Source organism: Pan troglodytes, chromosome 12 (assembly GCF_028858775.2).
Source record: "Pan troglodytes isolate AG18354 chromosome 12, NHGRI_mPanTro3-v2.0_pri, whole genome shotgun sequence".
NCBI lineage: Eukaryota > Metazoa > Chordata > Mammalia > Primates > Hominidae > Pan > Pan troglodytes.
The window spans coordinates 53,650,419-53,664,265 of NC_072410.2; the positions used below are offsets into that span (position 1 = coordinate 53,650,419).

At 41.4% G+C, this 13,847-nt stretch overlaps 1 protein-coding gene across 5 annotated transcripts in view; it reads right to left on the reverse strand.

The window, feature by feature from the left end:
- Positions 1-13,847, reverse strand: part of ANTXR1 (ANTXR cell adhesion molecule 1) — a 236,365-nt gene that overhangs the window by 156,700 nt on the left and 65,818 nt on the right. For all 5 annotated transcript variants that reach the window (XM_525774.8, XM_054677938.2, XM_054677939.1 and 2 more), the window contains exon 9: positions 1,735-1,795. In XM_525774.8, the coding sequence (XP_525774.4) occupies positions 1,735-1,795 (61 nt within the window). The remainder of the gene's footprint in view (positions 1-1,734; positions 1,796-13,847) is intronic.

Below are 13,847 nucleotides of genomic sequence, written 5' to 3' on the forward strand. Positions count from 1 at the left end.
AAAGAGATTCTCACCGATCTACCTCTGTGGCAATCACATTTACCCCTGCCATCTGTGTGGTCAGGTAGCAATTTATTTAAAGGTCAGTAGGTAATCTTTTGGGATTGCCTTTCTTTGGGAAATTAGCACATATTTCTGAATAGTTAGTTACCAAGTATTTTGCTAACAACTTTATGTAGGTATGCATTTATGTATGTACATATGTATTTATGTATGCATGCTGTATATTTATGTATGTACATAACTAGTTACCAAGTATTGATAACAACTTTATATCTTTACATATATACTTGATGTTTTGCTTCTGGCACCAATTTTTTAGTGCATCTAACTCCCTTAAAGTCTTTCAGTTGTTCTAAACTATAGCCCAGAAACTGGAATAAAATCCTTAAGGAGTTCCCTCATTTATACCAGTAAAATAGGCCATAAACATTGATGTGTGTAGTGTTTGAAGAGGCCTGAAAGTTCTTCCTTTAATGCTTCCTACCTTATCAGGTTGTATGACATATTTTCCGTTGGTAAATTAATAACTGGCACTGTATTCTGGGAGGCTGAAAAGGTGATATCAACAATAAACTCTCAATGGTGAAAGATGCAAGTTTCTGGGGGACAGGAACTCACACAGAGAGTTTTTCCTTCCTTATCTCCAGCACCTAGCATAGTGCCTGGCATGCAGCAGGCACTTAAGAATACTTTTCAAATGAATGAAAGAAGAGTGATGGGGAACCTGTCAAGAATTATACGAGAAGCGCCAATGTGGTTGAAGTTTTAAGCGGTCCATTAAATATGAAACAAGAGCATGACCCTGATTTTGATCAGTTAGAGAAAATCTTGTGACTCGAAGAAGGCTAATTCTTTACATAGAGACTTCCTTATTAATGACAAAACTATATGGCCCTCTACAGGGACAACCAGAGCCGTCCACTACCATTGTGTGAGGACTGGCAGATTAAACAATTAAGATAAATATATTAACTGTGTGAGAAGGCCAGCATCCAACTAAAAACTTTAGTCTAGCAGTATTTCCAGTATGGCCTATGACCACTATGATTGTCTGGTATCTGCAGGGCCTCATGAAAAAGAGGGGTGATTCCATTTCTATCCAGAGGTAGGGTGTTGGTAGTCACTGAGTATTCAGTGTAAGAATCCAGTATTTCTACAATTCCCTTCTAATTATGTCCCATGAAAGAAGATAATTTTTTTTTTTTTTGAAATGGTGTCTTGCTGTGTCACCCAGGCTGGAGTGCAGTGGTGCGATCTCGGCTCACTGCAACCCAACCTCTGCCTCCCGGGTTCAAGAGATTCTCCTTCCTCAGCCTCCCGAGTAGCTGGGATTACAGGCAAGCGCCATCACACCTGGCTAATTTTTTGTATTTTTAGTAGGGATGGGGTTTAACCATGTTGGCCAGGCTGGTCTCAAACTCCTGACCTCAAGGGCTCTGCCTGCCTTGGCCTCCCAAAGTGCTTGGATTACAGGCATGAGGCGCCACGCCCAGTGAAAGAAGAGAATTTGGACAGATTTTTTTTTTTTTTTTAACTTTCAAACAACTGACATGTGGCTTCTTTCTTTCCTTTTCTCCTTGGAGCAAATCTGGTTAGCAATTTCAACTCCTCTTTTCACCCTCCCCCTTCCTGTTCCTATTTCCCACCCCACCACCAATGAAGTACATATGTGACTTGAACTCAAAATATCATCAATTGTATGAAAGCAATTAGCATTTCATTTCAATTTACCTCCTGCACATATGGTGGATGGTTCAGCTGCTAGAATTTCGATGCAGGACTTCTTCAAAATCTAGGAGGAGAGGAAATAAAAGAGTCAATGCACAGCTTATTTTGTTCAAAGACAGAATCAGGGTTTTGCTTTTAGCTACTGAGATAGAGATAGGAAGGTTCAAGGACATTTGGTTGCGGTGGTGGCGGGAGGAGTCTAACATCTTGACTAGTACCAACACCAAACATTTATTAAGCCAGATTGTGCTAGATGCTGTTGGGTATCCTAAAAGCCCTAAGAATTATTCATTCATTTGCTCTTTTGGCAGGTATTTACTGAGCCTATGCTATGCCAGTCCTAGTTTTTGCAGAGGTTTAACATAGGGTTGCGGAAATGGGACTTAATTCTGGAAATGATAAATGCCAATGGCCGCTCCTATTGGTAGGTGCAAGGGTGAAAGAGTAGACAGTAGGAGCTGCAGAATTCATGGAGGAGATGCTGGGGCAGGTATGCTAGGAAAGGCTTCATGGAAGAGCTGGGAGCTGAGGGTGGGACTCAAATGAAAGGGAGTGGGTTAGGGGAGGGTTAGGGTCCAGGCAGGGAATGGTATGAGCAAAGGTGAGAAGGAAAAAGTACATAGACTTCTTGAACTGGAGCAAAGGCAGCTTGAAAAGCAGAAATAAGAGAGTGATACTAGATAGAGCTGGAGAGATAGGATGGAAATGGTCAACTCTCCACAGAAGCTGCATAGTCAGATGACCAAGAGTTCCTTTTTTGCTTGAAAAGTCTGGAAAATGTGAGCTTCAAAGGGGGCATTTGTGCCTCACTCTTCAGGAAGACCTCCTGAGACTTAGTTAAATGGAAATGTACACTTGTCCACAAATGAGTCTTATAGGGTTGAGTGGAGAGTCAGCAGAGCACTGTGACTTCACAGGAGTTAATAATGAAGACTTTTGCTGGCTAGAGTGGGGTTTCTCACTGGTAGCACCTAAGTTTCTCTCCACCATTTATAAATCCTACCTTGAGAATATTGATTCTAGAATTTGAATCAAGTATTTTAAACAAGTATAAGACATTGAGTTAATTTACCAACCAAATGCAGTATCTTTACTTAATTTGGAATTTGAGATGGTTTAGAGGGCTGAAGGAAACCCTTTCTCTATTCTTGAAAAGGGCATTTGTTAAAACAACTGACAATATGATTATAAAATTTAAAGTCTGTGAAAGAAGAAAGCATCTTTTAGCATTGGGAAACGCCCATTTATTTGCATCGTTGTATTTATTTACATATGCTTCTTTGTTCCAGCTTAAATGATATATCACAAGACACAAATGAAAGAGAATAAATGAAAATGTGGGGCTGACTAAAGGGAAAATAAAGGGAAGATGACGCAAGAAGTGAGAATAGCATAGAAAAAATATGCTGTGAGGAGCTTATTTCCTTGCTAGAGTGGACTTAGTTCCAAGCTTTCTAGTACCAAACGAAAAGGACAGCCAATATTTATGAGCTTTCTCAATCTGTGGAATGAAAACAAATCAGTTTCTCAGAAGAGGTAATATTTACCCATTCCAGAGAGAAATCTGGGCATCCTTATAGAGAAGCATTGTGAAAGAAAATGAACAAACATGCTTAAGAAAATATTAAGATGCATTCATTGAAATAGGTTATCTCCCAACCATGTATTTTAGGTAACTCTATGTACCTGAATGTCACCAAAAGCAACATTTCTTCTTGACAATTCTAAAATTCAGATTTTCTGACTACTTTTCCTTCACTCTGTAGAGCTTCATGGCATTTTTGTACTTCGATTCCCCTATTTGTTTGCAGCATCCTTCTGACTCCGCAGTTGGAAGTAATTAGTTCCTTCAGCTTCTGCCTCATTTCCTCAGCCTCTGGCTTACCTAGCCACCTCCACCCACCCCAGACACAGGTGCAGCCTCAGTTCCTCCCTGGTCCCTAAGTCTATCCTGACTGTAGCATGAAGGGAATGCTCCGGACTCCCATGTCCCTTGCCCATCTCTGTTAGAGTCAGCGGTCCTCACACACCTGCTCTGGGCACCTGGGGAAAACACTGAGCTCCTGTTTTCCACTCATTGTCAGTCTAACTCGGGAACAAGGACCCCAAGGATATATCCTGGGCACCTGTGTTTCCCTGCTGGCTTCCCCAGTGTCTTATGGTTGATCTAGTCTTTTCGGTCTCTTGTGCATATAGCACCGTACTAGGACTGGGACTTGCTAGCATCCTGGTGCACAGTGATTCATTCCAGACAGCCCTGCCTGAATTGTGAAGATTGTCCATTTGCCAATCCCTGAACTTGCTGCTCTTGGGCTCTTCCTGTTTGATGGGGTACTTCAGCCAGTGGTTGCCATGACCAAGGGAGGAAGCCACCCCCTTTGACTTGTCCTCAGGCACAAGTCTCCAGACAGCCCACATTTGAGAAATAGAGGTAGCCCAGAGGGAGAAACTTATTAAACAGTGATATTAGAACAACACAAAGCTGTTTTTTGATGTTTTAAATAAAATTCCTCAGGCATTTGACATCTCCTAATAAATCATTTTATCATCCAAAACTAAAGACTTCAAAACAGTCCAAGAATTTAAAAAGAGCTTTTGGACTAGTCCTGTTCCCATTCCCCAAACACACACATGAAATTTTTACCCAACCTGAGTTTCAACCAACCTTTCTGAACCAACTCTGATCCTTAACCAGGGATTGGTAAAGGAACCATCCGTGGATCTTTAACCACAAAGGCACACTAACAGGGGTTGTCATAATAAACACATGCTGTATTATTCTCTCAAAGTGTCTGCAATTAGCTGATAAATCTAAGGGGTGTATGGAGGGCCAAAAAATGTCAGCCAAGCACTGTGATTCAATCCAGTAAAAACACAGCTTTCCCAATCTTAACTTAAAACATCTGGAAGGATGCAATACAGCCAATAGAGTAAAATTTATCAGTGAGGGGGATGGGCAGGATTTGTCTGGGACTGGGGCTCCTACTCATTTGAAATGTCTGGTTTCAAAAGGTAGGAAGTCACAATGGCAGTTGGTGGATTTGAAGGGTTCTCGTGGTTCTTAGCAGCCAAGACTGTATGGTAATCAGCCTGTCTGAACTGTAGCAGACAGCAGATCAGCTCAGGGACTGGAGACTGTGTGGGGGTAGGGAGGCCCGGGCAGTGGTAGCCATGGCAGAGGTGTAGACACAGCACTGGGGAATCGCTGATGGGAAATCACTAGATGCAGTGGAAGAGACTTACACAGGGTAAGGCTGATGTTAGAGGTAAGAGGCTTTGAGGTGAGGGTATGATTGATCTGCAGAGGAGAGAGGGATAAGATAACTGCACGCCTCAAGTATAATCCCACGTGAAGAGTTGGGTCTTGGCCCTGGTACGTATTTACCTGACCTATGCTCCTTTACAAATCCCTTAACTTTTCTGAACCCCAATTTTGGAAAGCAGTTCAGTATCCTGAGTAATTGCTTGGAATCTGGAATCAAATAGCTGAGGTCAACTCACTCATGAGCAGTGTGATCTTGGGCAGGTTCCATAACCTCTCTGAGTCCCTGTTTCCTCTCTATAAAAGTGGGATAACAATAGTATCTACCTGAAGTACTAGCATAAAGTTGTTGTGTGGGAAGATTAAATGAGATCACACAGGCAGAGCCCATAGCACAGTGCCTAAAACCTGATAAGTAATCAACTAATGGTAGCTATTACTATCAAGAACTTAAGCTCTGGAGACTGAGAAGATAGACTTGGACTCTGAATGGGTTTATATTCAAATCCAAGTCCCATCACTTACTGGCCATGTGGACTCGGACAAGTTATCAAACCTCCAAATCTCAGTTTCCTCTGCTGTAAAATGGGATAAGAAAAACACCAACTTCAAAGGGCTGTATGATGGTTAAATAAAATAACAGTCATGAACGCAGAGATATTTTGTTTGTAAAATCAATCAGATTTAGGTAATAAAATTCATATTGGATTGGACAGTGAGGGAGAGCATGAGATCAAGGAAAACTGACAAGGTTTTTGTCTTATAGACAGAACTAGACAGATGTGATTGATCCACAGAAAGTTAATAACCCTTGGGTCACCAGCCAGCATGAGCACCTTATGAAAATAAGGCACCAAGAAGAGTGGTCAAAATGACCTTGGCAGTAAAGCACTTAAGAGAATGTCTGGCATGTATTCAAACAACAGTGGCTGTTAACTATTCCTTTGTCGTTACTATTGCTACTGCTGCTACTTTTGGGCACGGACCGTGGTTCACATGTGCTTAAGCCCCATCACCCACCACTGGCCTTCTGCTTAATCATAGTTGCCGACAAAAACTGAACCAAGGTTAATGCTATTTTCCTGCCAACTTTTGGACAGATTTCAAAGAGAAAATAGATGGAAAAGTATGTTTGAAATCCATAAAGAGCTAAATAATTGTAATGTGTTGTTTCTGGTAAGTTGACTTTTGTACATCTCATTGGATTATTGGTGGGAGGACGAGTAAGAGAGGCAGCAGATGTACAAGAACTTTGCCAAGTTACAGGAGCTGTTTGATATATTTAAAGTGAAATCCATTGTGGACCAGTCCGGGTTGTATAGAAGAGTTTATTTTTTCAAATTCTAAAAATCTAATGTCCTTTGTCATGAAGTTCTCAGTTTATGCAGAGATTTCTCAAGAATCTTTATAGAATTGTGAATATCTGCACAGAGTTACAAGGAATCCCTCCCTTATCATAGGCACAGCATTTTTTTTTCTACTTGCTCTGCTTCTTGCTTTAATAAACAACCAATCTTTATTTACTTGGCCATTTCCTGTTGGAGAACTTTTTTGTGTGTTTATAATGGACCAATCTCTTTTATCCATTGATGGTATAGGTGTCTTTTGCTTTCACACATATTTCAGAAAGTCTTTCAGAGCATGTTCCTTGGTGTCTTATTTGTTGTAAAGGGCAAATTCTGGTTTAAAGATGTATGGGGTTTGAAGTATGCTGGTGTCAAGGATGGTTAAGTATCTACTGACCATTTACAGCTGTTCAGTTGTCTAAGACAAAAACCTGAACGTTTAAGTTAGCCTTGCTCTCTCTGTCACTCTCCAAATCCAATATGAGTTCTGCCACCTAAGTGCTGGTGATTTGACCAATGAAATATCTCTATATCCATGCACATTTTAATGTAAACTGCCATCCTTTAGATAACTTATCCTAGTTTATAATTTACAGTGTTTTTTTTTATTGTTTGGTCACTGTCTTCTTAGATTATAAACTCTACAAGGAGAAGGACTGGGTTTGTTTTTACTTATTATATTCACAATGACTAGCCTGGCACATAGTAGGCATTAAATAAATATTGGATAAATAAATGAATAAATGACACACTTCCTGCACGTCTTAATAAACTGGCATTGTAGCATATTATGTATTAATCTCCCTTTCCCCCTATAAGTGTAACCTCAGGGTCTTCTGAATACAAGTCCATATGCTGCATCTTGTAATACTCCCCTCGTCTGATTAAGTACCACCATCTTTGGGGACTTGCTGCCTTCCCAAGAGGCCAATTTCAACACCTCATTTTTAAAAAATTGCTTACCTTAAAAAAAATGTTGTAGGCATATCATAATCCCCTGTATTAGGTCGGCCGCTTTGTAAAGGCCTCAACCCCTTTCCTTGGGAAAAACATAGAGAACTGTAGTTGGCAGGTGGGGCTCAGCCTCCCACAGAAGCGCCACAAACGTTATTACAGCTGATGGCAGAAAGCACATTGGATAAGCCTGGGGATAGCCAGGCAGCTTGGGACACACAACTGGCTCAAACACATCTTCAGGACTGTCAATGTTGTCCCCATGAATTTTGAAATGATTTAATCTCTAATTAATAAAATGTTTAAAAAGTTGCCCCGTCTCTACTAAAAATACAAAAAATTAGCCAGGTGTGGTGGCGGGCGCCTGTAGTCCCAGCTACTCGGGAGGCTGGGGCAGGAGAATGGTGTGAACCTGGGAGGCAGAGCTTGCAGTGAGCCGAGATAGCGCCACTGCACTCCAGCCTGGGCAACAGAGCGAGACTCTGCCTCAAAAAAAAAAAAAAAAAAAAAAAAAAAAGTTGCCTTTTCTAACTAAATTCTCCACACTTTAATAGGCACACATATTGTTAACCATGGACATTACCCCAAATCCATGTCAGTTCTATAGAATCTGACTTTAAATAAAAATGGAATATGGCCACGTGCAGTGGCTCACGCCTGTAAGTCCAGCATTTTGGGAGGTGAAGGTGAGAGAATTGCTTGGGGCCAGGAGTTTGAGACCAGCCTGGGCAGCATAGCAAGACCCCATCTCTAAAAAAAAAAAAAAAAACTTTACAAATACAAATATGGAATATTATACACACGTATTTCTGGGATTCATATATGATTTTATGTACACTAATACACTATACCAAATACATTATACCACTCTTACATGCAACAAAACACATTTTGAAGCAGTTTGTGTATCTTAAACAATAAAGCTTATTCTTAAAACCTGCCAAAGTTTTTGTCTGAGGGAGGGCACCCCACTCACTTAAATAGATGCTACTCTGTTAGTTTCACACTCAATGAGAATCCGATCCAAAGGAGTGTAGGATAAACAAGGTTCTAAAAGTAGGAAATTCATTTGTTTCCCCACTAAACCACTTTCTTCTCATGTCTGCAGGAGAAAAGCTCAGAGAGCTGGGAACTTCAAAATGTGGTTTATTTAGTAAGATGAGCAGACTGGAAAAGTGAGTGGCCTTTCTTGGGAGCTGATTTCGTTCTAAAATTCTGCTGTTGCTTTTATAGTGGGTCTCAGCAGATTCCTCAATATCGAGGAGGGGCTGCAGGAAGAATGGGAATGATCTGAGGATTAACTGAACATGCCCCTCTGCAATCTTTGTAGCCTGTTCAAGCTCTGGGAATTCTTGTTCAATTTGGACTTTTTAATAAGCTGAATAGAAATAATAGTGTAGGAGAAATGCCTGGTCTGAGTGTCTGCAAAATCTGAGTCTAATTAATGACTGCTGAGGCAAAAGATTTTTTTGAAAAAAGATTTTCTGCCCACTACAGAAATTACAATTGATTCTATTTATGTTTCGTATCCAAGCCTGCTAATGTGAATGGTGCCCAGAATGCCATGTTTTACAGATGCAATCTTGGAAGAGAGGGGAGGGGAGAGGCTGAGGGGATTTTACAAGAAACGGAGCCACAGACTGCCCTCTTGTTGTGCAGTGTAGGTCTTCCCTGGGTCACAAAAGCTCTATGGTACTCTGGGTTGCTTTATAATTAATAAATATGCAAAGCACAGGGCTGCATATCATGGGAAATATGACACATAGGGCAGTCTTTGGGATTGCACAACTTAGCATGTGACCAGGAGGAATGGCAGAGGCATGGAACAGATCCACATGCCAAGCAAGAGCTTCAAAAAATTGGTGCCACTGGAGTCCAAGGCAGGGAGAGCTCATGGAGGAGGAGAGAGCAGGGCAGGCTTTGTAGAGATGGGAAGACTGAAGGGTGCCTTTGGACAGGATTCAGATGGGGCGAAGGAAGGGAAGGAGGTTGCCTCCAGTGACCAACAAGCCTGATTTATGAGAAGAGCTGCTGCTGCTGAAATGTGCCTCCCCATCTGCTAGCCCTGGAAAAGGGATTAGTTCAATAAGGCAGACACTTTCCAGGACTTTGGGAATGTGACATGAATTCTGATCACAGGAAAACCCTTTGCAGTTCCTGTTGGGGTCTTGGAAGAGTAGCTGGGAGGCAAGCCTGGAAAACAGATTTCACCTTTTATCACAGCTTTGTTAGGGCCTGGGCCAGATTAGGGGGTTACATTGCTTCCCATGAGTGGAAGGGACAAATCAGCACAGGATCTGGTTTTCATAAATAAAATAAATTTATATATACCATGGAATAGATTGATTCCTCGGTTCCGTTGATCTCACAGTTTCCCTGATAACAAGGATGGTCATGCCACAGCTTGCGAGAAATGCTTGCAAACATAGTTGTGTTTGCTCAATGCTTGTTGTTTATTGTTGATCAAACATGCAGAAAGCTCTATGCGCTGACTCACTCTCCTTAATAGGAAGCCTGATGTCGGCTTAAATATTTATTCTAGGGAAATTCTCCTAGATGGAGATGGCTTGGTGCCAGCAACTATGGGCTCTCCTTTTCCGACAGTGTCCTTGGTTTCAGGCACCACCCTCAATTGCACACCAAGTGGGGATAGCTGGGAGGAGGAGCTGGCATCGCGGTAACCAGGCCAAGTGTTGGGATTCAAAGCTGCTGACCCATTTCGGTGTTATCTGAACCCAGCTTTTATGCAGGTTCCTGTTTCACTGCCTGAAACACTTTTGAAAAGGCAAGCAAAGACCCAGGAGCCTTGCTGGACCTTTGCTTCATATTATTGCTCGAGGGCTGGTGCTAAATTCACCAGTTGTGGTCAGTGGAAATTCCCTGAAGAAGCCACAATATGAGAAGGCACAGGAATAGTTTCTTCCTTTACAGTGTTACTGGCTTCAAGGGCTACAATCTTCCAACCATCCAGACTTCTTCTTGTAATTTTATCACCATATTCTGCAGAAGCGAGTGGGAAAACTGTCATGGTGCTCAGAGGTAGAGTCCTGTGCAAGTGTGGAAGGGGAGATGTTCCTTTCAGCCTGTGTCAATTCTCCAGCTTCTCAGGACAATGGTACTTCATCTGTTGGGCAGTAATGATTTCTGGAGGTGGTCTCCACCTGGTAGTAAGAGGCAAAGTGCTCCCCTGCCCATCCACGGTGTATTCAGATCAGGCCACATGGATTCTGGTCTTGCCTCTGTCAAGCCAGTTCACGTTTTCAGTCCTCAGTGTCTTCCTCTCTGAAATGGAGCTACTTCCTGGCCTGCCTGCATTGTTTAGTAGAACACAGTGGGCATTCACATCGTGGGCATTAGAAAGACTTGAGTCTATTCGGGATCACTACTCACTGTGCTGTGTGGCCTTGGACAAGTTGGTGAATCTCTCTGAACTTTTAGTATCTACTTCTATAAAAGGGGTAATGATTTCTACATCAAATGGCACCTGTGAGGATTCAAGGAGATGATTATGTGAAATGATTTGCACAGTACCTGGCACATAGTAAGAACTCACTGAATGGTGGTTTTGATTATTTTTAGCTTCCTAAGAAAATAGAGGTAGGAAAAATCATGGGCTCTAGAGTCAAGGAAAAAGCAGGTTCTAACCCTGCTTTCCCCTTTAGGGCTGTGTGGTCTTGGGCAGGTTATCTGAGCTTCAGTTTCTTCATCTGTAACATTGGAATAGGAATATTTATTTTGCAGCATTGTTATGATTTTTAAATGAGATAATATTATATGGGAAAAAGGGATAATGTCTGGTTCCAAAGTAAGTTCTCTACAGCTGTTAATTTCCTTCTGCCCTTTTCCTATCCCTCTCAGTTAAGAAACTAAAATGGAAAACAAGTGGGAACGTTTTGAAAAAATCTGACACATAAGTACTTCCTCTTGAAGGAGAGAGGATTGAAGAACAGTGGAAAGATCAAAACATGAGCATCAGATTGAGGAAGCAGAGCATCTGGGGATTTGATGAATCCAAGCCCTGGGCAACTGGCTTCTGGTAATCCAGTGGTGATTTTCCATTTCCTCAGACATTCATAGCCAAATGTCATGGAAAGAGCAGAATCTTTGGAACCAGAGCTGAGTTCAAATTCCCCACTCCACCATTATAAGAGGGCAGACCTGAGGGCAGTTTCTCCAACCTTCTTGCACCTCAGTTTCCTCATCTATAAAATGGGGATAATAAATCCTTCTTCAGAGAGTGGTGGTCAAGTGCCTGGCAGAGGAGCTAATAGAGAGAACATGTTCAAGTCATAGTGGGTTTTCTTCTTCAAAGGCCGAAATGCTGTTGATTCTGAGTGCCATGATGTCTAGATTTCCTGAGTCTTGATTTCAAGCCTGATTGCTCTATTGTCAGACTCTGTATCTAGCTATAGTTTCCTGTTGTCCTTGGATTTAGCTTCTGCCTGCTTCTTCATTTCATCTTCTGCCATTCTTCACTTTAAGCATTGGTCTTTCATTCTCCTATGCACTGTCCTGGGCCGTGCTCTGCCAAGAACATTCTATCCATGCCTTTCCAATGGATGGCTCCATTATGTCCTTCAGTTCATCTCTTCAAAGGAACCTGGGTTCTTTGTCAACCCTTTTATTCTTGATCTCATGGCCATGTTATTTCTTTTATTCCTGTTATCACAATTTTAATTCCACATGATTATTTATTTACTTGTTTTTAATGTGTCTCTCCCACTGGATTGTAAGCTCTACCAGGACAGAGCCTCTACCTGCTTTAGTTATTACTGAATGGTCAGAGCCTGCCATAAAAGATTTTCAATAAGTATTTGATGTATGAATAAATACTAGCTCCTGCATATTAATTTAAGGTTTAAAAATATGGGCATTATGGGCAGAAAACTTTGTGAAGAATTTGAGCTTATCAGAAGCTGCTCTGCATCTTATTTTGGATAATTAAGCCCAGTCCTATTTTATTATGAGAAAACAACCAGCCACAAAACAACATTCATGGGAACAAGCTGGGATAGAGGCTTCAGATGGGGAGGGGGGAAATTGAGAGTTTTCTTTTCAGTATCCAAAAGGGGAAATGAATCTACTTCTTAAAAATAGTTAGCCAACTTTTAGGCCATAATTATTTCTGTCTGATTTGAGAAAGATGAGCTCGCTCTACTTGTCCCTGTTTCTCTGTCCAAGCAAACGAATGAACAACTGCCATAAACATGGGTTTCGAGTACTGGAAGGATCAAAACCACTAGCATAACTCACAGATAAAAGCTCACAGGAATGTTATCATTCAGCTAAAAGTTTGGAGACTAAAGTCTCAAATTAGTTTTCTTTCTATTTTGAATGATGGTTTTGCTAAAATCTCTTAAAGATCTTTGCAGTCCTTTCCATTTGGGGATGGAGGAAGTTTTACAAACATCTGGGCTCATGTTGAGCTTGGGTGAGTTGCTAAGGCTGATGTATTCAAGGACAACACTGATTTATGCATACAAAAAGAGTCCAGTCATCTATGTGGGAAACAACACTTAGAGTTAGGCACACGGCTCATAAGAACGTCTGAACAGATAAGAGTTGTCCCTTTTCAGAATCTAGCCATCTTAAGGCAGGACTATTGCCTCCTAATTGGCCTACAGTCTCTGGGTATCCCCAGTCTCCCTCCTATGTATGCAAGCACTGCCATCAGATTATTTTCTTAACTTGTTTCAGTAACTACACCCACTGCCTATAGGTTAGAGGCAAAACCCCTTCAAGGCTCATGTTAATCTGGCGTCAACCCAATGTCTAGGCTTATTTTCCATTACTCCTGACTCCTTTACCCAAACTGTCCCACTAGATAGATAGGTATTATTATTATTATTGACCCCTGAGTATGCTTTTCTGTCTTCCAGCCTCTAGGTTGAGGTCATAATATCTCTCCTTTGGTGGTACCCATCACCTTTCCCTGGTCTTTCAATGATTCAGGTCTGCCCTGCCTTCTCATGAGGACTCCTGCCCAGAATAATCCACCTCTGAGCTTCTTAAGGATCCATGATCGGCCCCCAGTCCTGCTATTAATCATGTTTTGCATCCCTTGGGTTGTTGTTTTACATGGTTATTGTAGTTCTTATTGCTTACACTGTCAAGTATGCCACAGTGACCCCAGAAATAATTTAGAGTAGGAGTCCTTCACCTGTGGACTGACAACTGGGTCTGATAATTCTCTATGCTATCAATAATTTCCACTTTCTGGTTAAGGTAGCTTGAGGAGGCATATATTCTTTGCAAACAAGCACTTCTTGAATAAAACAACTGTCATTGGAACATAATTAAGACAGAAATTCCCAACCTGAGGTGGGATGAATTTTTGCAATTCTGTATTCTTAAGGTCAGATATGTCAATGTTCTAAAAGCATACCTGTGGCACTTTAAAAAAAAAAAAAAAGCAGATTTGAAATATATGGATCCCTTGGATCCATCTGAAACTCAATGCAATAGAATCTCTTGGGAATAGGTATGGCAAACATAATTCTCAAGTGATTTTTATGCATATTTAGGGGATCAAGGGAAGCTGACATTAATATCCC